At 37.4% G+C, this 25,895-nt stretch overlaps 1 protein-coding gene across 1 annotated transcript in view; it reads left to right on the top strand.

Moving 5' to 3' along the window:
• Positions 1–25,895, top strand: part of LOC115218894 (protein unc-79 homolog) — a 143,443-nt gene that overhangs the window by 86,040 nt on the left and 31,508 nt on the right. Inside the window, 13 exon segments of the mRNA XM_029788893.2 lie at positions 1,023–1,396; positions 2,872–3,310; positions 5,055–5,220; positions 6,233–6,475; positions 8,009–8,047; positions 10,149–10,264; positions 11,710–11,795; positions 12,828–13,067; positions 15,134–15,244; positions 19,325–19,429; positions 20,334–20,516; positions 22,097–22,266; positions 23,575–23,764. Coding sequence (XP_029644753.1) covers positions 1,023–1,396; positions 2,872–3,310; positions 5,055–5,220; positions 6,233–6,475; positions 8,009–8,047; positions 10,149–10,264; positions 11,710–11,795; positions 12,828–13,067; positions 15,134–15,244; positions 19,325–19,429; positions 20,334–20,516; positions 22,097–22,266; positions 23,575–23,764 — 2,462 coding nt within the window.

Here is a 25,895-nt window from a genome sequence, read left to right as displayed (position 1 = left end):
GACAGGCAGCTGTCTCTTCCTGCATATATCATTCACCTTTTACCTTGTGAAGATAACCTGGACACCTCATCATCATCATTATCTATTTGTTTGCAACTCCACCTGATCATTCTCACCCTTTCTTCTAAATGCAAGTAGCTTTACAAGAAACCTACTTTGCCCCCTTCTTTCATACTTTAACACCCTATCTTCTATCCTAAAGCTACTCCCACAGTCAGGGTCTTGTGACCACACTAGAGTTGGTGGTATGAGAAAAGCACAGTTACATGCTGTAATGCACTTAGTGTTAGGAAAAGCATCAGGGTGAAGAAACTATGCCAAAAGCAGACGTTAGAGAATGGTGCAGTCCTCGGACCCACTGGATCCTGTCGAACCATCCAACCTATGCCAGCAGCATGGAATATGGATGTTAAATGATGATGATGATGATGATGATGATGACGACGACGACAAAACAAAAAAAGCACCTAGGTTTTATTATTGTTCTTTTATTTTTTTACTCTTTTACTTGTTACAGTCATTTGACTGTGACCATGCTGGAGTAACATGCTAAACGGTTTTAGTCGAAGAAATCAACCCCAAGACTTATTCTTTGTAAGCCTAGTATTTATTCTATCAGCCTCTATTGCTGAATTGTTAAGTTACAGGGACCTAAACACACCAATGTTGACTGGCAAGCGATGGATGGGGTGGGGGACACAAACACACACACACACACATCTGCACATGTAAATACATACACACACACACACATATATATATATATACAACTGGCTTCTTTCAATTTTCATCTACCAAATCCACTCACAAGGTTTTGGTCAGCCCAAGGCTATTGTAGAAGATACTTGCCCAAGGAGCCACACAGTGGGACTGAACCTAGAACCATGTGGCTGGGAAGCAAGCTACTTACCACACATCCAATCCACACCTCTGATAAGATTGTTGCATTGTACCTACTTGAAAGCAATGAATGCCTCATATTCTCTTTTTTCTTTTTTTTTTTCGTTTTTCTTATATCTTAGATGCCAGTAAAGTTTCTGCAAGTGATTTGGAGAATATTCAAGAAACGGAAACTCCTCCTCAAAGCCCCACCTATCAGAAGGAAGAGAGTGGAGGCGGTTACAAAGTGAGCAACCTTCACATCAAAATGACATCTCCTGTGAAAGACAGCATTGTTCATTACACAAAGAACAAGCATACAGTGAAGAAAGTGATTCCAGAAGGCCCTATGTCGGATACAGATTCAACACCGACACACAGCAGCAGTAATAAGAAAGATCAAAAGAAAGCAGCGAAACACAACCGCTTCAGTCGACAAGGAGGGAGACATGGTGCAGCAAATGAAGTGGATGTTAGATCATCAACCTCTCCTGCCCAGTCTCCAGATGATAATGATGTAGGTGGACCACTTTTAATCATCTACTACCCTTTTCATTCTTTTTCTGAATTCAGTTCTTGTTCTGTGGATATGATGAGACTACTGTCTTTGAATGTTTACTTATTTCAGTCTGGTACTCTGGTATTTATTCTATCAATTTCTTATTTCGTTATTGCCCACAAGGGGCTAAACATAGAGGGGGCAAACAAGGACAGACAAAGGGATTAAGTTGATTGCATCGACTCCAATGCATAACTGGTACTTAATTTACCGACCTCGAAAAGATGAAAGGCAAAGTTGACCTCGGCGGAATTTGAACTCAGAATGTAACGGCAGACGAGATACTGCTAAACATTTCACCCACCATGCTAATGTTTCTGCCAACTCGCCGCCTTGAGAAATTCTATCAATTTATATAAGTCGAGATGCTAGGCTATGGGGCATAAAAAGACCCTATATAAACAAAACTGGTGTTTGACCAATGCAAACACAAACATAGTCATGGACATGGACAAAGGCATAGCTGTGTGGTTAAGGCCTGCTGCACACACAAGGAGGTTATGTTTCTGCTGGTGTTGGTTTGGGAAATTGGGCGATTTTCAGCATGCATGTATATGGATGGCAATGAGCTGCTTGGCTTGGAGGTCTGCACTCTCCGAGTTTTTTCTAGTTGTTGTTGTTGTTATTATTATTATTATTATATTATTATTATTATTATTAATTTATCATTATAATATCTTATTGTAAAAACCAAAAAGGTAGAATACCAACCTCATGAAATGTTCAAAGGGACTATGAGCAGCAAGCCACCACAGCTTTCTCCAGCAAAATAAAACTTGCTCAATGTAGTAAGTTGATAAGACCCTATCATATGATTTCAAAATTTAACCAATAATATTTCATTTCTCTTCAGGGGAATCCACTTGCCTGGGTTTGTAGTAGAAGGCACTAACCCAAGGTGCCACACAGTGGGACTGAACCCAGAACTATGTGGTTCAGAAGCAGGCTTCTTATTTCTTTACTGCCCACAAGGGGCTAAACACAGAAGGGACAAACAAGGACAGACAAACGGATTAAGTCGATTATATCGACCCCAGTGCGTAACTGGTACTTATTTAATTGACCCCGTGAGGATGAAAGGCAAAGTCGACCTCGGCAGAATTTGAACTCAGAACATAAAGACAGACGAAATACCGTTAAGCATTTCGCCCGGCATGCTAACATTTCTGCCACACAGCCATACCTGCACCCATAAAAATAATCGTGCACCCACAGAGGTACTCAAACCCACAACCTTCAGATTAAAAGTCTAATGCTCTACCAACTGAACTATAAAAATATACTCATGGAAGGGTTAGACCATTCACTGAACTATAGAAATATACTCATGGAAGGGTTAGACCATTCACTGAACTAAACATAAAGACAAAAAGATATTTGAGGAAGATCTGATATTTTTTTTTTAAATGCTTTTCTTATTCTCTAAAACACAGGACTTCAAGCATAGTATAGTACCACTGCGTGATGTGACTGATGATGCCACTGCTGGTACCACTACAACTACATCAACTGCTACTAGTGCTAGTAGTAGTAGCACTGCTGCTACTGCTAATACAGCTGCTGGTAGTGGTGAAGCAACATCCTCTCCTACTACTGCAGTAGAGAAGAAGATGGCCCAGCAAATTCAGGAATTCGAACAGCAGAACGAAGTTCAAAAGCACCCAGCAGCTGCCCCAACACTGTCCAGTAGCACCACTACTGATGGCAATAGTGGCCGTGATGGTACCACTACTTCAGAGTGGAGTCGTGACCAAGCACTGTCAGAAGTAGACAGCACTGAGGACAGTGAAAAGGGGCAGACATCGGATGCTGAATCCGAGAAGCATCACACAGCAACTGATTCAGGAGATGCTGCATTAGATGAAAATAAAGGTAGGTTGCACTGATGTTAATGTATATGTTATCATTATTGTTGTAATCATCATCATCATCTCTGTTGTCATCATTATTGTCATCATTTTACTTTCATTTTTCAATGCTGGCTTGGATTGATGGATCTTCTCCCCATATGTTGCAATAAATCTTCAGTTTCTGTGTGAGTTCCAAACAACCACCTTAATAATGGCAAAGTCATTTTACTAGGAGTAGCTGTGTGGTAAGTAGCTTGCTTACCAGCCACATGGTTCCGGGTTCTACCCCACTGCGTGGCACCTTGGGCAAGTGTGTTCTACTATAGCCTCGGGCCGACCAAAGCCTTGAGAGTGGATTTTGTAGATGGAAACTGAAAGAAGCCCGTCGTATATATGCATATTCATAATATTTCAACCCTATCAGCCCCAAAAGGATGAAAGGCAAAATCAACCTCAGTGGCATTTGAACTTAGAGTGTAAAGAATCAGCATAGTAATGGTTCTACCAGCTTACTCCTATATGATAAAGATAATAATAAATAGTTCATTGAGTCTCAAGGCTCATGTAACTACAAAATGCGTATATATATATATATATATATATGTATATAAAATCTGTTCTGTCTGTCTGTGTGTGTGTCTTCTAGGACCTCGGGCATCCTCCATCTGATTGCGCTCAAATTTGATATGTAGATACCGATGGTATCAGGGCATGTATAAGTCTTGAAAAAATTGCGAAAATCGATTCCAGGTGAGAATGTGATCGATAAAGCTGTGGGAACGGGCATTTCTAAAATCGTTTTTCTTGGAATAGAAAAAAGTCTATCTTTATTGCTTCTTTTGCTGGTATTTCAAATTTAGGTTAAATCAGTGTTTCTCAAAGGGGAGGCCTATGCGACAGTTGGACAAGTTGTTTTGAGAAAATTTGGTTTAAATGTTTGACAACTCAGCACTGTCCATTGGACAGGGGAGTGTTTTGCTCGTATATATATATATATATATATATATAGGAATTTGGTAATAAGTTTACTTCCCAACCACATGGTTCTGGGTTCAGACCCACAGTGTGGCACCTTGAGTGAGTCTCTACTACTATTGGCTTGAGCCGACCAAAGCCTTGTGAGTGGATTTGATAGATGGAAACTGAAAGAAGCCTGTCATGTGCATGTGTGATTTTGTGTATATGCTTCTCGTCTACCAGTGTTTGACAATTGGTATTGGTGTATTTATGTCTCTGTACCTTAGCACTTCAGCCAAGCAAACTGATAGAATAAGTACCAGGCTTAAAAGATAAGTATTGGAGTCGATGCTTTTGACTAAAATTCTTGAAGGTGGTGCCCCAGAATGGCCACAGTATAATGACTGAGATTAATAACAGCTAAAAGATATTTTGTGATATTTGTATGCTGAAATATTCTGCTTTTTTTTGGGGGGGGGGGAATTTATTAAAATTTATGCTATCTTTCTATTAACCCTTTAGTATTCAAACAGCCCTAATATTTTATTTGTTTTTTTGCTCAAACTGGCTAGATTAGGCCTCTCACACCTACTCTACAATGTCACTTTAAACATAAAGAATCACATCGTCAAAATTATGAAACTATGAGATTATGAGATAATACATGATTAATTTGAAACAATGTGGATAAATAAGCATTACTGTTGGTGGATTAATCTGAATGTTAAAGGGATATAAAATAAAAAAAGACTTTTATGTTTTCCTTTACCTAAAAAATAATTAAAACCACTTTTAAATTTCTGTTCCAGAAGATTCTCAAGGCACGTTGTTTTCTCGAGACTTTCTATTCAAACCAAATTACAGACAACGCAAAGCCAGAAAAACTGGTCTTACTACTGTGGAACTTCAAAAGATATTTCCTGAGCTTTCAGAAAATGCACCGTCTCAAGCCGTTGAAGGTTCTGGAAGAACCAGGTAAGAATATTTTTGCCTGCAAACATTTCAATCTATTAATAACAAAAAAATTTTTTATCATTGTTATTTGGAATTGGAAGAGAAAAATAATAGAGGAGACTACAAGAACACCATTTGAGATATCATAATCTAATCTATAAAATGAAGAAGGCAAACATTGATACAAATTGGATTTTTATGTAAAAAGGGGTCTAAATGGAGCTAGAAGGACATCCAGCTGTAGAAACACTACCAGATCAGACTGGAGCCTGGTGCAGCCTCCTGGCTTCCCAGACCCCAGTTGAACTGTCTAACCCATGCTAGCATGGAAAATGGATGTTAAACAATGATGATTATTTTGTCAAATGTAATACTTATTTATTCACATTGTTTTGAATTAATCATGTATTATCTTGTAGCTTTGGGATTTAAATGATGAACAAGAGAACCATCTGAACGTGGCCGTTGCCAGCACCGCCCCGACTGGCCTCGTGCCGGTGGCACGTAAAAAGCACCATCCGATCGTGGCTGTTTGCCAGACTCGTCTGGCACCTGTGCCAGTGGCACGTAAAAAGCACCCACTACATTCACATTGCCAGATCAGACTGAGCCTGGTGCAGCCTTCTGGCTTCCCAGACCCCAGTTGAACCGTCCAACCCATGCTAGCATGGAAAGCGGACGCTATACGATGACGATGATGAGGATTCCTTATTATTAGAATAACATTGTAAGGTGGGTGTGAGAGGTCAGATCTGGTTGGTTTGAACATGAAACAGGTGGAATATTTGGACAGGGTATGGCCAGTTTAAATGATGACAGTGATAATGACCAAAATAAAAATGTTTGAAAATACTTATATTTCCAGATTTATTACTGCATGTTTCAAAAAAAAAAATGTAAAACAACAGAAAAGTAAATAATAAATGAATGCTTCCATTTAGGAACTATATTTTATTAACTGTTTTATGAAGACCATTTTTTCTTCGGTTTTTAGATTTATTTTAAAATATTTTTTAAATATTTCCCATTTTAGCCAAAGAACTCGTCGTAGTGAATTACTAAACAAAAGTCAACAAAAGAAAACACATCAGCGCCCACAATTCAATCGCTATGGAGATACAGTAATGGTTGATAGATGTCCAGAATGCCATGTTATACTGGAACAATATGATGAAGAAACCATTGGGCTGTGCATTCTGGTATTATCAGCTTTTATATACAGGGAGCCCTCACTGGCAATGCCCACAATGCTGGACAGCCTCCAGTGTGTAGCAAAGTAAATATACTCTTTTTTTGCTTTTTTTGGTTTTTGACTGTGGCTATCCAGGGTTGGTTGACATAAGGGGTCGAGGGTTTTAGTCGATTATACTGAACCTTAGTACTTCGTCTGACACATGAAGAATCACACACTATTTCTTGAATGAGTAGTTTCGTCAGGAGATACTTTCTTCAGAAAGTTACCTCTGTATTTTATGGACTGAAATACTTACTACAAGGCATTTACATTGATTTACACATGTACATGTCTACATACACACAAATGTGTGTGTATGGATATGTGTGTCTGTATGTGTGCATGTGAGTATGTATGCATACATATATGTGTGTACATATATATATATATATATATATATGCATATATGTATATATGTATTTGCATGTATGTATGTATATATATATATATATGTACGTATATTTATATGTATATATGTAAGTATGTATATATCTGTGTGTGTATCTATGTATATATATGTGTATTTATATATATATATATATATATATATATATATAATATATATATATTATATATATATATATATATATATATATAATATATATTCATACATATATATACAAACACACATATATATACATATATACATACACATATATACATGTATATGTGCATATATGTACACACACACATATATATTTTTATTTTATTTCTATTTTATTGTCAAATTTACAGAGTTAACTCCGTTTTGATCCTTAGGGACCATGTTCACAGCTAGTGACTACATTCAATGTCAACATTAAAGATATATTTATCTTTTGGAAAACCTAACAGCTATTTGCATGCAAAACTAAGATCCAATTAATTATTGTACATACATGTTGGCCTCTCCTGTCATAAACGACAGATGGAAGTTCTACCCTTTCTTACTAAACAACCAGTACTGATGTAATCTCCAGGGATACAGGCATCCAGCAACAGGACCTCCGTAATGCCATGATGGACCGTGAAGTCTGGCGTAGCATGGTAAATTCCATTGTCTCGACCACGGTCGAACAATGATGAATGATGATGACAGGTGATTTGTTTACGGTGATCAAATGCTTGTGCTATACCTTGGCTTGCTTCCATCATCAAATCAACATTGCCTTTACAGTCGCATGGTGTACTACATGTCAGGTGTTGAAGTGTTCACAGAGCAACGTGAAATGAAGTTGTTTTGCTCAAGAACACAATGAACCATGCAGTCTGTGAATCAAAACCATGATTTTGGGACACCCTACATTGTACATATTACATCTATTACTCCAGCTCTCTCCCTCAAATCAACATTGCCTGTACAGGTTCATTGTGTGCCACATGTCAAATGTGAAAGTCATCACAGATTTCTATAGACATCCATCCATCCATACATACATACACACACACACACACGCACATACATCGTTGACAAAAACCAGCACAAGACCGACTGGACAGGTTCCCAAAGCACTATATGTTGCTTCTTGAATGTTTTTATTTTCCCTTAATGTCTGGATCTGTTGGTTATTTATGGAAATTTCTTTTGCTCCACAGGATTGCTTCTTCTAATTCATATCCCTGGCAAGTTGACAGGTAAGCATTATTATTATTATTATTATTATTATTATTATTACAACCCATGCTAGCATGGAAAACGGACGCTAAACGATGATGATGATGATGATGATGATGATGATTATTATTTGATGAAAATTTTCAGCTTATTTTGCTTGGTATGATGGAAAGTGTCAGCTGCCCACATCCAGCAGACTAAGATAACACTTGTATACTGGTCATGCTTCAAGAACTCTTCGAAGAATTCTTGCAGTTCCAAGCAATACTGATGTATGTAGGCGTTCTACCTTCACACTTAAACCGATCTTTTTCAGCCATGTTTGCAGATGAGTGCTAATACTTTTAAGTGTACCAATTACTATTGGTTTATTCCAAGTGCACCAATTTACTATTGGTATACTTCCAAGTGCACCTATTATTATTATATTATTTACTCTTAATCTGCATGTTTGTTACAATCACTTGCCAAGACTCACCCAGCATCCTAGGGTGGGTGAGGGATAAGAGATGTTTCAGTATGGCTGAAAGCTTGGGGAAGGGAAGTGGCTAAATATCTTCATGTAATACAATACAGACATTTAAATTGATAGGGTTTTTATAAGGAAGTGGGCAGTACTTGTCAGCACTATCTTTTGGATTTCTCTGAGACATGGTTCACCTAGGATGTTATCTAGATGTTCCTAACATATCTTTTTTTATCATACCTAAGGCACCTACAATAACAGGAACAGTTCTTGCTTTAAGATGCCACATCTTTGGTATTTCAATTTCCAGGTCCTTATATTTACTTAATTTGTCAAATTCATTTACAGATATATTTTTATCAGTGGGAATACTTACAGCTATTAGTCTACAAATATTGTCTTATCTGTCCTAAATGACTATATCTGGTTGATTCGCCTGGATCGTTCTGTCAGTGTTGCTGTTGCTATTATTGTTTTCCTCTGACCACATTATTGTTATGAATTAAGATATCTTTTTCCACTTCTTTTGAATTGTATGGATTACTTTTTGATTGTTTTTTTTAATGTGTTTGCTATGAATAAAGCTACGCTTATGTAGTTAATGTATTGTTACCTTAATAAAGTAAAAAAAACACATTTACATGGCCTAATTAGGAGCAGAATCAGATTAAATGAACTGCAGTTTGGCTTTGTGCCAAGGAGAAGCACTACTGATGCTATCTTTATAGTCAGACTTCTGCTCAAGAATAAACAAACCTTTGTACCATTGTGTTTGTTGACTTAAAGAAAGCCTTTGACAAAGTACCCCATTCTGTGATATGGCTCTAGGGAAACTAGGACTAGACGGGTAACTTGTGAAAGCCATACAAGCCATGTACAGAGGTTCTGTCAGTATGATGAGTTAACCATGAGTATAGTGATGAATTTAGTATACAGGTAGGCACTCATCAGGATTTAGTTCTCAGTTCCCTCCTATTCATCATCGTCCTCCTAGCCATAACAGAAGAATTCAAAACTGGTTGCCCCTGGGAACTGTTATATGCTGATAATCTTGCTCTTATAGAAGATTCTGTAACAGAACTACAAAATGAATTCCAAATGTGGAAGCAAAAGGAATCAAAGGGCCTTAAGGTTAGCTTAGCAAAGACTAAGATTCTAGTAAACAAGAAAACAAACAGGACCTTCCTCCATCAGGTAAATGGCTCTGCTCAATAAGTAGAAAAAAAGCAGGAATTCCATATGGCATTCCCAGTGCAAGCTATGTATACACAAGAGGTGCAGTGAAATAATAGGAAAGTTATCAGAGAAGGTAGTCTTTGTATGTGGAAGTGTTTTGTTCAAGAACACAATGCACTGCCCACTCAGGGAATTGAACTCATGATCTAGTGTGCAACGGCCTAACCACATGCCTTCACATAGATGATGATGATTATATATATATATATATATATATATATATCACAGACTTCTATACAGTTTCTGTCTACCAAATTCGTTTATAATGCACAGGTTGGGATAATAAAAGACAATTTACCCACGATTCTGTGAAGTGAGATTGAATTTTAAAAAACTTAATCATAAACCAAAAAAGAAAAAAAATGATTCAACACCATATTTATATTCTGTTTCATATTATATTCATCTTATTCTTTCAGTACTTTAATGGCACCTGGCAATTGTGTAAGTATTGCCAGACAGTTCATGAGGTGTTGTTTACACCACCTTGCCCCGAATGGAATTTTTCCAGTACTTTTCCAAAGTAATTTAGAAGGTAAGTATTGTATAGGATGTGTGGTGTGTGTAATAAAATCAATCTGCTGTTATTTTATTAACTTATCATTAAGGCAGCAAGTTGACAGAACCATTAGCATGCTGGACACAGAGCTTAGTGGTATCTCATCAGTCTCTATGTTCTGAGTTCAATTTCTGCTGAAGTCAGCTTTGCCTTTCAACATTTCAAGCTCAATGAAATAAGTACCAGTTGAAAACTTGGGTTGATGTAATTGACTAGCCCCCCCCCCCTCTAAAAAATTTCAAGTCTTGTGCCTGTACAAGGAAGGCTTATTTTAATCTGTCAATCCATCATGCTATGTTGTTATTTAGCTCTAGATAAGCACAAACGCTTTAGAGTTACCAGTCAAATTATTCCATTTGTTGATCATCCTGATGCTTGTATATCTACGACCATATTAAATATTGGATTAACTCTTTAGGGTAAGAATAATTCTTAAGAAGAAAATCAATTCTAAGGTAGGATGAACTCTATGGAGCATGAAGAAATGTCTTATGCTTATGTAATATTGGTTTCAAATTTTGGTACAAGGCCAGCAATTTTAGGAAAAGAGTTAGTTTATTATTTTGACCCTAAATTCAACTGGTTCTTATTTTATTGACCCCAAAAGGATGAAAGACAAAGTCAACCTCAATGGAATTTGAACTCAGAACATAAAAGATAGATGAAATACTACTATGCATTTTGTTCAGCGTACCAACAATTCTTCCAGATCAGAGCTCTATATGTTTATTTAATGTTATGCTTGATGATATAAAGTAATAGGCACATACAGTTAGCGTTGAAGTTGACTTGTTGCCTAAAACTCCTTTTTGAGTAGCAACTAAAAATGCAGGGAGAATACTAGCATATACCACAATCATTATGAACTTTCCTCATTTGATCCTTTATTGACCTTTGTAATCTATACTCCTGTAATAATTCTACCCATATATTTAAATATAAACTATCATCTGGTACCTCCCACTGCGTGGCACCTTGGGCAAGTGTCTTCTGCTATAGCTTCGGGCTGACCAAAGCCTTGCAAGTGGATTTAGGAGACGGAAACTGAAAGAAGCCTGTCGTATATATGTATATGTATATATATGTATGTGTTTGTGTATCTGTGTTTGTCCCTCCAACAGTAGAAGACACTTGTCCAAAGTGCCACACATCCAGAACCAAGCTTCTTACCACATGAAGTGTGCCAAAATTGTGAATGAGTTTTTACATGTAATAATACCTTTATTTATTTATTTTTTTTTTGCTTTAAATTTACAATTCCAAAGCACCCTATATAGTATAAATAGGAAATGAATATATCTTGTGGTGAAAAATCTGAAAGAAAATTGAAAGAATACATGATTTACAAAGTATTTATCAAAATGTCAGACCCATTGTGATATCATCATCCTGCTATTTAACATTTTATATTATTTATTCAGATACAAACTTTTGGAAGACGATGGCATCTGCTCTTATTGACTTTAATGAACTCACATGCCATACACCGATGCAGCTTCTTCTGGAGGTATAATTTTATGTGTATTTTATATATTGTTTGTTATCAATATGTACAGTAGTAAAGGTGGTGAACTGACAGATTCGTTACAACACCGGGCAAGATGCTTAGCAGCATTTCGTCCCTTTCTACGTTCTGAGTTCAAATTCCACCACAGTCGACTTTGCCTTTCATCATTTTGGGGTTGATAAAATAAATATCAGTTGAGCACTGGAATCAATGTAATTGACTTACGCATTCCCCCAATATCACTGGCCTTCTGCCAAAATTTGAAACCAATATGTAAATTAGTAGTAGTAGTAGTAAGGTGGCAGCAGGATTATTTCTGTGCCAGACGAAATGTTTAGCTGCATTTTTTTCTGACTTTACATTTTATATGTTCATATGATCAAATGCCACTGAGGCTGACTTTGCTGACATCCTAAATTCATCTGATTTAAAATGCACATCACTTGTGCATTTAAAAATTTTCAGCAATTCCAAACAGCAGAGATTGCAACCATTTTTATCACTAACAAAAGGCTTAGTATGTCTAGCAAAGTTCCATGTTAAGTGAAAATGGACAGTTTTGTCCTTTAACACTCACACCTTCATGGAGAGCAATGTTATTTCCACTTTATCTCGTCTTCTAAATGTATGAAAATAATTATGTAATCTTGATCTAAAAGTGGAAGATGTGGAACCCACCACATATGTGAAAGTATGTAAATTAGTTTTAATGTTACATTTTTATGCAACGTTTTTCATTAGTCATTTATTTTCTAATGGGCATTTAAGTTTCTTGTTACAATTACATAATCCAGTTAACACTGGGTTAGGAAAATTGTGGATTACAAAACTCATACCATTGTACATGAGCCACACCACCAACACTTACCATCATTTGTAATAAATACCACCTAGCCCTACAACTATTCACACCTGTACATCTTTTATTATTATTATTATTATTGCTGCTATTGTTATTTTTATTATATGAATTGTTGCACTTATGATGGTTATTACTTATGCAATATATACATATATTATATATAATTCCAGGGCTTAAACAACAAAAAAACACTTCCATCTGAGAACATCATGCTACTTCTGAGTAATTTGGCCACTTACCTAAACTGCATCCCATTGGAAACTTCCTCCCCACTATGGCCTAACATTCTCACTCAATTTGAGATTTTTTTCCGTCATCTTCCTCTAGTTTTGCCAAATCCATGTGATACTACTTCTATTTTACGCATTATGATTTCCATTTTAAAAATCCCTGGAATTACAAATGTCCGGGTAAGTTTTTTATCTGTTTTTTCACTTGCTTTTTACTTTATATTACTGTTACATGTGCATGAGTGTGTGTGTTTGTAAGTGTGTGTTTGTGTGTGAGTGTATGTATGTGTATGTGTGTTTGTGTGTGTGTAGCTTTAGGTTAGTTCAAATATGTTTGTTTATTTCCTGTCACTGCAAATGTATTTGTTCAGATCAGCCAGTCTACAAGTGCAAATCAGTCACTAGCATTGACCGATTTATTATAAAGCTATGGCTTCCTAATCAACTCAGAGTTATCTTTCTTTGGTATCTTCTACTGAAGAAGGCATAACATGCCAGAAATGCATCTAGGAGTCCAAGAGAGGATGCCAGCGTGCTGGCTGATAATAGTCTGTTTATATCATTACCATAAATGAGAAAGTTCTTTATCTATGATAGATTGCAATGTTATTTGAACGAATCTAAAGTTATATATATATATATATCATCATCATCATCATCATCATCATCATCATATATATATGATGATGATGATGATATATATTCATGGATCAAAACAGATTCAAACTCCTTGGTACTCTGAGTTTCAAGCATGATGCTAATCTTCGGCCATTGGAGTCAGATTCAGACTCCAATGACCAAAGATTAGTATCACACTTGAAACTCAGAGTACCAAGGAGTTAGATTCAAACTGTTTTGATCCATACATGTAACTCCCAATAAATGTGTTGAGTGCCCTTCTTTCATTTGTCTACTCACTCATACACACACACACACACACATATATATATATATGATGATTTCTTCATCTTGACAGATGATAGCTGTCCTATCAACACACATACCACACCCCATCACATGGCACAATCACTCTGTTGATGAGTCCTGAGATGACTTTGCTGACTGACAGGGTTTAAAACACAAGTGACAAATATTATTCAAGTTTCTTCTGCATCCTTGCGCTTTGGAATCTGATTCTGAAGGAATGTTTTTGTGAACTAGCATATATCTTTTAAGTCCAGATATTGTCTCTCTCTCTCTCTCTCTCTCTCTCTCTCTCACACACACACACACATACACACATACATACATACATACATACATACATACATACATGCAGGCATGGCTATGCGGTAAGAAGCCTGCTTCCCAACTACATTTTTCCAGGTTCAGTACCACTGCATGGCACCTTGGGTGTCTTCTACTATAGCCTCAGGCTGAATAATGCCTTGTGAGTGGATTTGGCAGAGAGAAACCGAAAGAAGCCTGTTGTATATATATATATTTGTGTGTTTGTGTCTCAGTTCACTCACACACACACACATACACACCATCACTTGACAACTGATGCTGGTGTGTTTACATCCCCATAACTTAGCGGTTCAGCAAAAGACACCGACAGAATAAGTACTAGATTTACAAAGAATAACCCCTGGGGTCAATTTGTTCGACTAAATCTCCTTTTAAGGTTGTGCTCCAGCATGACTGCAGTTAAATGACCAAAACAAGTAAAAGAATATATATATATATATATAATATTTAGATCGAAAATCCACCTGACGAATGTCATTGAAGACATGAAACGATTGTAGTGGCGGTTTATTTCTTTATATTAAAAATTTTTATGTATTTATTAAGTCTTTCCTTGTTTGTTTTGCAAAATAGTGGTTTTGTCTCGAATTAATATTATATAATATTTTACTATAAAATTGGATTTACTTGCCTGAGATGTTGCGCTGTGAGACTGAACACAGAATCACCCGGTTACAAGGCAAACTTTTTAACTACACAACCATGCATTTTTTGGTTACAATTTGTATTACGAGCTTGTTGTTAAAATACACATGGGTTTAAAGATATTTTAAGTATTTTAACCATTCTGTCCTAGAGGCTCATACATGTCCATAAAAACTAGAATTATGAAATTTAGAATGTTCTGTGACCCAACATAAATTTTTGAATGTGAATCATAAGATATTCTCCTCCACCTCTCTCTCTCTCTCTCTCTCTCTAATGTTCTATCTGACTTTCTTTTTAATCTCATAGAAACAAATTCTTCACTTGCTCTTTCTCTCTTTTTTTTTTAGGGAATCCTTGAACCATTTTCAAAAGTGATGAGTTTTACCATCCAGAATTGTTCATTTAAACTTCAGCAGATTATCGACATATGTTCCCTGTGCAGCCGTACAATGGGGAAGGTAAGTTCTTAATATTATGGTATTTAAAAAAGAAAAGATTATAATAATAAAGTAAAGAAGAAATAGAGTGGTTACTTAGTTCATCTTACTATCTTGTTCATATACATATATATATATATATATATATATATATATATATATATATATATATGATAAAATAAGAAAATAAGATGACAAAGGAATAAGCATTACTATATGACCTTCATTACCCTGTGCATGTAAGCAAAAGCTTAATCACTGATCTTGGTCTGTGTGTTTGCAAAATTACTGGAAAATGATTGAATGGATTTTCATCAAATTTGGCAGAAAATACTCATTGGGTGAGTGGCTCGAAATGGTGAAAATTTGGTTTGATTATCTTCAAACATACATAAATACATACATAGATATGTGACTCTGTGTGTGTGTGTGTGTGTGTGTGTGTGTACAGTGATGGATTTGAGGGTTTTGTTTATTTATGAGTTGATTTCTTGATTTCACTGGAGTGTAAATACTATAATACTTTAAAGAAAAACATTAAAATTTTTTTTTTAAATCAAGCTTAAAAATTTCCTGATAAGCAAGTGGTCATATTGTTTATATCCTACAATGAACTACAGTATATTTGATTCACCTGCCATCATTGCTATGCAATATTTTCTTTAAGTATTTCATTTTGTTCACTTACTTTTTCATATGAATCAACCCTCGTGTGTGTGTGTGTGTGTACTCGACTAATGATTCGTTCTGACACATATGTATATTGAGTTCTACATTAGGCTATTAGTCTTGCCATGCCTAAGCAGAATAATATATGTGTGTGTCTGTGTATCATCATCATCTTCATCATCTTTAATGTCCCCCTTTTTCCTTTTTGCATGTGTTGGATGGAATTTTTGAAGCAGATTTTCCACAGCTGGATACCCTTCCTGTCACTAACCCTCACCTGTTTCCAAGTGAGGTAATATTTCACCATGACCAGACATATTTCCATGGAAGATTGGAAACAAAGGGAACTGTTTGCATGTGGGCGGCATTCGTTTACAAATACCACATGAAGACAAGAAAAGGATATAATAACACACACACATGCACACACACACACACATGCACTTGCATGCCCACACACACATGCATGTGCACATGCATGCACATACATACATACAATTGGCTTCTTTCAGTTTCCACCTACCAAATCCACTCGCAAAGCTTTGGTTAGCCTGGTGCTATAGAAGAAGACACTTGCACAAGGTACCATACAGTGGAACTGAACCTGAAACCATGTGGTTGGGAAGCAAGTAAAATTATTTGTGTTGAAGTTGAACATAGGTGCAGGAGTAGCTGTGTGGTAAGCAGGTGCAGGAGTGGCTGTGTGGTAAGCAGGTGCAGGAGTGGCTGCATGGTAAATAGCTTGCTTACCAACCACATGGTTCTGGGTTCAGTCCCACTGCATGGCACCTTGGGCAAGTGTCTTCTACTATAGCCTCAGGCCAACCAAAGCCTTGTGAGTGGATTTGGTAGATGGAAACTGAAAGAAGCCCGTCGTATACATGCATATGTATATGTGTGTGTGTCTGTGTTTGTCCCCCCAACATCGCTTGACAACCGATGTTGGTGTGTTTACGTCCCCGTCACTTAGCGGCTCAGCAAGAGAGACCGATAAAATAAGTACTAGGTTTACAAAGAATAAGTTCTGGGGTCGATTTGCTTGACTAAAGGTGGTGCTCCAGCATGGCCACAGTCAAATGACTGAAACAAATAAAAGAGTGCTTTGATGATTCTTCATATCAGTCTACAATCATCCTGTACAGATTTGTCACTTACTTTAAAAAGACGCCAAATCCTTATCAGGTCTGCATTTGTGTTGGCAATTAACAAAAGTCAAGGCCAAAACTTATCAAAATATTACATTTGTCTCCCTGGTCCAGTGTTCACATATTGTAACTCATTGCGCAGTGCTGAATACTATTGACATTTGTTAATCAAAGTCTGTATACCACATCAGATATCTAAATGATAAAAATAGTAAATTTACATTAAAATTGTTTTATGAAACAGTAAAAAGTTTATCTTTCACCTTTTAATTTTATTTGCTTCATTTATTGGACTGCGGTCATTCTGGAGCACTGCCTTGACGGATTTAGTCAAACAAACCAAGCCTAGTACTTAGTTTGTTTTTGTTTTTTGTTTTTTGTTTCACTAGTACTTATTCTGTCAATCTCTTTTGCTAAACTGGTAAGTTATTGTAATGTAAACAAACCAACACCAGTTGTCAAGTGGTGATGGCAGACAAATGCAAACACAAAGGCACACACACACACACACATATATATATATATACACACACACACACACACATATAATTAATAATATCAAAGGGTAATCAGAGGTATTAAAAATTTCCATTACCAGTGGCCTAGCGTGTAAAAATTTAGTCAGTAGACTATATATTAGTCATATAGATACAGTATACTTATAAACACATAAGAGACATCCATCATAGGGCTCTTTGCACGCTAGAGAGGACAGTTAAATTCCAAACCACTATTAGGAATAAAATTTCGAAGGGAATGAAAAATAAAAACATTTACCATCTAACTCCTGGACCAGTGGTTTCAGACTTTTTCTTAGAAGGTAACACATGCACACACACACGCATACACACACACACATTCACATGCATACACACACACATCGTTATCATCATCATCATCATCATCATCAACATTGACTTTCCATGTTAGCATGCATTAGACGGTTTGACTGGAACTGGAAAGCAAGAGGGCAGGTTCCAGTCTGATTTGGCATGGTTTCTGAGTTGGCTGGATGCCCTTCCTAACACCTGCCGCTTCAAGGCTGCAATGGGTGCTTTTCACGTATACATATACATGGGATAGGCTTCTTTCAGTTTCCGCCTGCCAAATCTACTCACAAGGGTTTAATCAGTCCAGGGCTATAGTAGAAGGCACTTACCCAAAGTGCCATGTAATGGGACTGAACCCAGAATCATGTGGTTGTGAAACAAAATTGTTACCACACAACCCTAAAACCTGAATTGTAATTTTTTTTCAAGAATGAACTTTGCCATAAACTGAAGCACATCTTTTTAGGCATCAAATATGATTGTTCTGAAGGAGGAACATGGTGAGTTGCAGAAGAGACAGGGTGTAATGAGTTATTTCACGTGGAGCAGTATGAAGAAGGGTCAATAAATTCTGAAAGTAGTTATACGAGAAAATACTGCATAATAACCAAAAAATGGTTTGCACTAGGAGTGGCTGTGTGGTAAGTAGCTTGCTTACCAACCACATGGTTCCAAGTTCACTCCCACTGCGTGGCACCTTGGGCAAGTGTCTTCTACTGTAGCCTCGGGCCGACCAAAGCCTTGTGAGTGGATCTGGTAGACGGAAACTGAAAGAAGCCCATCGTATATATGTGTATCATCATCATCATCATCATCATCGTTTAACGTCCGTTCTCCATGCTAGCATGGGTTGGATGGTTCGACCAGGGATCTGGGAAGCCAGAAGGCTGCACCAGGCTCCAGTCTTATCTGGCAATGTTTCTACAGCTGGATGCCCTTCCTAACACCAACCACTCCGTGAATGTAGTGGGTGCTTTTTACGTGCCACCTGCTCAGGTGCCAGGCGAGGCTGGCAACGGCCACGGTCGGATTGGTGTATTTTATGTGCCACCGGCACGGAAGCTAGTCGAGTGTGTATGTGTGTGTATATGTTTGTGTGTCTGTTTGTTCCCCCAACATCGCTTGACAACCGATGCTGGTGTGTTAAAAGGAGATTTAGTTGAACAAATTGACCCCAGGTGTTATTCTTTGTAAATCTAGTACTTATTCTGTCGGTATCTTTTGCTGAACCACTAACTTAGCGGTTCGGCAAAAGAGACCAATAGAATAAGTACTAGGCTTACAAAGAATAAGTCCTGGGGCCGATTTGCTCGACTAAAGGTGGTGCTCCAGCACGGCCACAGTCAAATGACTGAAACAAGTAAAAGAGTAAAAGAGTATTAAAGAAAATAGCCTTTTGCTTATTTTGGTCCAGTTCTAAAGTAAACTTTCTAAATATTTTTCTTCTTCCCTTTAAGGAAAGGGACAAACTGTTCCTCACACGGACTGTGATCTTGGAATTGGTGCAAGCTCTCAAGTTCAAACAGAGTTTACCAGATGAAAATTTGTTGTCACTAGTTCAAGTAAGTAAAGAATTATTATTATTTTTTGTTAACAATTTTGTTACCATAATCCTGTTAAAATATGCTGCCTTTGTTTCAATTTATTTTAAAAATTAAGGAAGAATTTAGTAAATTAACTTTCTAATTATTAAGCTGGGGCCTGGAACAATTTGGCATGAAATATTGATGGAAGATTCTAATTTAAACCACTTTAAAACAGTAAGTTTATGTCATAGAACCTGGAATGGTTTAAGGTAGGTTGGTAACAAAAGGCTTAATGGGTTTATGTCTGCAAAACAAACATTTGAATACATGTATATGAGAATATGCTTAAATGTCTGAGATGGCGAGCTACTTTAATCCTTTAGTAATTAAACCAGGTATATCTGGCCCAAATGTTCTCCTTGCTTTATGTTAAATCCAGCCAAATGGTGGCTTCTCACACCTACCTTACAATGTCATTCTAAAAATAAACAATCACGTCATCAAAATCTCAAAGCTATGTGGTAGAATTTTCTTCTGGTCGAATAACCCATCCTGCTCAAAAGATCCCTGAATAAGGGTTGTTTAAGGATGTTGAACAAAACACCCATGTTTCCAGAGGTGAATTAGTTAAACCTCAAAGAATCTCTCTCAACTATGATGCTATGATGCTCCCCCACTACTTCTGCTCACGATCAGAGATGCACATATTGTCAGCCACTAAGGGACATGCTCAACTGGTTAAGGTCAAACAACTGACAAGCAAATCTGTGGTATTGAGCAGAATATTTGCTGTAGCCCATCTTTTATACCAAGACAATACCATGTGCATGATAACACTTCCAATCAGTTAAGATCAGCAGCCACAAGAGTCACTGCCTGGTACTGCATCAGGGCATTTATTATTATTATTATTATTATTATTATTATTCTTTTGTTGTAGTTTGTTGTTCTGGATGCTGGTGGTACAATCTGCCCTTCAAACATTGTAAACAATGATGTATGTATGTTATTCAAGTCCCAATCGCAAATGTTAACCAGTACCTGCGTAGCTGACTGCATGAAACAATACCTCAATGACTGTGTAGAGTTCATCTCAGACTTACACACCCTTACAAAAGTCAAGGTTGGTATTAACGTTTTTTTTTTCCTTCACTAACACTCTTTTTGTCATTGTTGCCGTTGATTGACCTTCTATCTTTTATTTGTTTTAGTCACTGGACAGTGGCTATGCTGGGACACCACTTTTTTCGTTTATCTTTTACTTGTTTCAGTCATTAGTCTCTGGCCATGTTGAGGCACCACCATGAACAACTTTTAGTAAAATAACTTGACCCCAAGAATTATTTTTTGTGAGCCTGATACATATTGTATTGGGCTTTATTGCCAAACTGCTAAGTTAAAGGGATGTAAACACACCAACATCTGTTGTCAAGCAGTTGTGCAGACAAACAGAAATAGAAGGACACATACACACACCTATATATATAACATTTGAGCAAGGTCGTTGCCAGTGCTACTGGACTGACTCCTATGCAGGTGGCACGTAAAAAGCACCATTTGAGCATGGCCGTTGCCAGTACCGCCAGACTGGCCCTCGTGCCGGTGGCATGTAAAAGCACCCACTACACTCTCGGAGTGGTTGGCATTAGAAAGGGCATCAAGCTGTAGAAACTCTGCCAGATCAGATTGGAACCTGTTGCAGCCATCTGGTTTGCCAGTCCTCAGTCAAATTGTCCAACCCATGCCAGCATGGAAAGCGGATGTTAAATGATGGTGATATATATATAGGGAGAATTCACAAAAAAACAAAAGATGAAGGCAGGTGGTGTAGACAACAAACAGATATATTAGTTTATTGCTCGGGAAGTAAAAAAGTCTTTAACGTTTTGAGTCTACACTCTTCCACATAAAGGAACTCATATGTGATAGGCATCTTTCAGTTTCCCTCCACCAAATCCACTCACAAGGCTTTGGTTTCCCCAAAGCTAGTGTAGATAACACTCAAGGTTTGACACAGTGGGACTGAACCCAGAACCATGTGGTGTGGAAGCAAGCTTCTTACCATACAACTACTTAGTTGAACAAATATACCCTAGTACTTATTATTTTGAAGCATGGTTTCTTTTGCCAATCTACTAAGTTACAGTGCCATAAACAAACCAGCATCTTTTTTTCAAATGATGGGGTGGGGAACCCTCTTCTCCCATACTTTAACCCTCATTTCCTAGCATATAGCTACCCTCACAAATCTAGTTTTAGTAGTCTTGCAAGCCATATGGTGATATCACTGGTGTCAGTATCACGAAAAAAGGCACATTGTACATTCACTAAAGTGGCTGGCATTAGGAAGGGCAGCCATCTATAGGAACTATGTCAAAGCAGACACTAGAGCACAATGTGGTCCTTAAATCCTTTGGATCTTGTCAAATCATTCAATTCCTGCCAGCACAGTAGTGATGGTAGTAGTGGTGGTGCTGGTGGTTAGAAACATGATGATGATGATCATCATCATCATCATAATTATGGTAATTTTAATGATGATGATGATGATGATCATCATCATGATCATGGTAATTTTGATGAGGATAATGATGACGATAACATTTTGATGATGATGGTGATTTTGATGACATTGTCTATGTTGTATACTGCATTTAACAGTTCAATTTTATTCCAATTCTTTTTTTATTTCTTCTCTGCTAGAGTACTATGAAAGGAGGTGCACTAAATGAAGACACACTTGGTAGCCAGTTAAAGTCTGGCATTGCACAGTACATCGCACTGGAAATTACCAAAAGCAATGGCCGAGAAAACAAGGCCATTGCACGCTACCTTCCTTGGCTTTATCATCCACCGTCAGCTATGCAACAAGGGTAGGTTGATGAAATGTCCACTTCCTCCACTTTTATTCAGGCTATAGATTTTTCTACTCTGGGGTATGGGAAGCAAGGAACTGGTATCTTCCATCACTTGCTTGTTTCAGTCACATGACTTGCAGTCATGCTGGGGCAACCCTTTGAAAGGTTTTACTCAAATGGATTGATCCCAGTACTTAGTTGCCGCTTTAAGTGTGGCTGTTCTTCTATCAGTCTCTTTTTGCCAAACCACCAACTTAAGAGGACATAAACAAACCAACAGTGGTTGCTAAGTGGTGGGCAAGGGGGACAAACACTGACGCACACGCACACATATTCTTTTATTATTTCTTTCATTATTTCACTGGTTTCAGTCATTTGACTGTGGTCAGGCTGGAGCACCACCTTGAAAAGTTTTTAGTTGAACGAATCAACTCCAGTACTTATTCTATCAGTCTCTTATTCCCAAACTGCTAAGTTACAGAGATGTAAACACACCAACGCTGGTTATCAAACAATGATGGGGGGAACAAACATGGACACAAAGGCTCACACACATAGATACATACACATATATATACACACACACACACAAAGTATGGGGGTTTAATTCACAGGTGATCTAAATGATTAGGTATGCTAGGTAAGTGCTGTAACGGATTACTGGGGCTCCAAGGTTATAGCTGAGACGGTAGTTATGGTGACATTGCAGATTTCCGATGCAGCAGATATATAATTGTTAAACAGGATAGCAAACATTAAGGCAAGGCAAACATCTCAAGTCGTATACAGTATTATTATAGGAAGAAATTCAAAATCTTACAGCTGTTTCTGGGATATCCCTGAGTATGGGATATTCCGTCATCAGGGAAAAATAGGGAAAATGAGAATGGCATGTATTAATAAGATGATGACATAGAGGAAGGGAATAAAAGAACAAGGGGATAGAAAGAAAGAAGCATAAAAGTAGGAGTTTGTATTGAGCTTCCTATCTGGACAAAGTAGTAAAAAAGAAAACAAAAAGAAAAAAGATTTCAACTATATCAACCATCTTATTTCTTTATTGCCCACAAAGAGCTAGACATAGAGGGGACAGACAAAGGGATTAAGTCGATTACATCGCCCCCAGTGTGTAACTGGTACTTAATTTATCGACTCCGAAAGGATATAAGGCAAAGTTGACCTCGGCGGAATTTGAACTCAGAATGTAACGGCCGACGAAATACCACAAAGCATTTTGCTGGCATGCTAATGATTCTGCCAGCTCACCCCCTTAACCATCTGTCAAATTACTAAAACATTTTAAATTTCTTTTTCTTCTTTCAGACCAAAAGAATTCATAGACTGTGTAAGTCATATTCGTTTATTAAGTTGGATCCTAATTGGATCTTTAACCCATACAGCAGTTACAGAAGGATCTGAATCTATTTACTGCCTCCCCGTACCATTAGATGCTGGCTCACACATCGCTGAACACATTATGGTCATTTTAACTGGTTTTGCAGATTATTCTAAGGTAAGCATCCAATATGGATATGTACATATATGTATATATTTATTGCTTGAATTTTTAAATATTTTTATTTATTATTTTGCTGTTTGACCCCTTGATGCCAGTACTACCTGAAGCATGTGAGACACTGCTCCGGTTTTTTTATCTAATGAGGCCACACAAACACACAAGTGCCAACAAGCTCACGTCTATTTACATTCACTGTTACAATAACATAGCGTCGTATATTTATGTCTACCGGTTTATGAAAACAAACTATGTGAAACTATTTATCATAATATGATACGCACAAGTTATTCTGTTCAAGTTAAAAAAATAGCTTGCGTGTGGTACAACTCAAAACACAGTGTTATGCATGTAAAGTATCCGCATGTCATTGGTCTACTGCTAGTCTCATGACTTGAACATAACCTAGAATAGCTAAGATAATGCACGGGACAGCAAGCGCTCGCAACTCAAGAGATAAAGTACACAATAGCGAACGTAAACATACGTCAGCCGCTAAAAAGTCCATGATAGATGTAGGGCGGCTCTACATCATATATTTACGTTAACCATGGGTAGGCAAGCAAAAGTTTGATCTCATATTTGCGTCAACCGTTGTCAAGGGGTTAACCCCAGATCAGCCCTGATCTAGCAGACCTTTCATCAAAGTTATTTCAGTCTTATCCTTTATCTCACTACGTTGGCCTGTGTTTACTGTTTTCTTTTTTTCTTTTTCTTTTTTAAGATGTTTGGTTAAGATGTGAAGGAGAATTAGCTGCTGTTTTTAGTTGGCTGAGTGACTACAGGGACTCTCCTTTGTTTACTTGCTAAAGCCAAATACAGAAATTTATTTTTTGCTAAATGCTTCTCCTGAAATTGCCTAGCCAGGAAGATAGCATCAGCAGTGCTTCTTCCTGACACAAAACCAAACTGTATCTCATCTTGGCCAACTCTCTTCCTAATTAATTGAGCTATGACCCTTTCTGTAACTTTCATCATCTGATCCAGTAATTTGATACTGCTGTAATTATTTCTGTCTCAGGTTTCACCTTTAACTTTGTAGCAGTTGACTATAATGCTGCTACACTAGTCGTTGGGTATGATTCCCTCATGGACAACCTGATTAACTATACATGTGATTAGGCTACATCCAGCTCTACCAGATATTTTAAGTATCTCAACAGTGATTCCTGATGGTCTGGATGCTTTCTCTGTCTTCATATCTTTATTTGCTTTATCAACTAAGCTACTGTCAATTCGCCAGTCCCTTTGTTGTTTCTGTGTTGGGCAGGCTCTCCTTCTCTCATGCATTCTCTACATTTAGCAACCTTTCATAGTGACTCTTCCAAGCTGTTTTCTTTGTAGAATCACTTTGTAGAATGCAAGTGAGTCATCATCCATGTGATCAGACTTCTCTCCTACAACATAATTTTCTCTGATACACTGCCTTGCAATCTGAAACACTTCAAACCTTTAGTCCTCAGAACATTGGCAAAACATTGCCAGAACATTGGCAAACTTCTTCCTTTCTGCTTTTTCCCTGGCTAAATATACCTGTCTCTTAGCTTCCCTTTTAGCTACCTGATATAGTTCTCTGCTACCATCACCCTTCCAGTCCTTCTAGTCCTGTTTTTCATTCTAATGACCCTGTCAACTACACTGTTTCTCCACCATGTCACCCTAGGTGTGGTTTGGACTTTGCACCAGCCACAAATTTGGTCTTTGGCTCTCAGGAAGTTGTCTCATAGGAACTTCTATTTGTCCTCTATGTTACATGTCTGTAACTCCTCCTCTTCCTTGTTCAATGCTTCAGTTAGAACCTCTCTAAATCTCTGACGGTTCAAAGGATCTCTAAGTTTCCAAATCCTTCTTTTCCAGATTGGTCTGCTTCTTGGACTCCTTCTAAGCTATCGTTAATGATAAACCTATGCTGTGGGATACATTCTTCACCAAGGAAGATCTTTGCATTTATGAGCAACCATATATCTCACTTTCTGGTGAGAATGTAGTGATTCTGGCTCGTATGGCCACCAGATTGATAGGGTTATCAGTTGACTGGCAGGCTTCCTAAAGTTGGTGTTGCAGATCATTAGGTTATTTGCATCACAGAACTCCAGTAGCCTTGTTCCCTCCTTGTAACAGGAGCATA

This window comes from Octopus sinensis, linkage group LG14 (genome assembly GCF_006345805.1).
Source record: "Octopus sinensis linkage group LG14, ASM634580v1, whole genome shotgun sequence".
Taxonomy (NCBI): Eukaryota; Metazoa; Mollusca; class Cephalopoda; order Octopoda; family Octopodidae; genus Octopus; species Octopus sinensis.
This window is presented reverse-complemented; position numbering and strand designations above follow the sequence as displayed.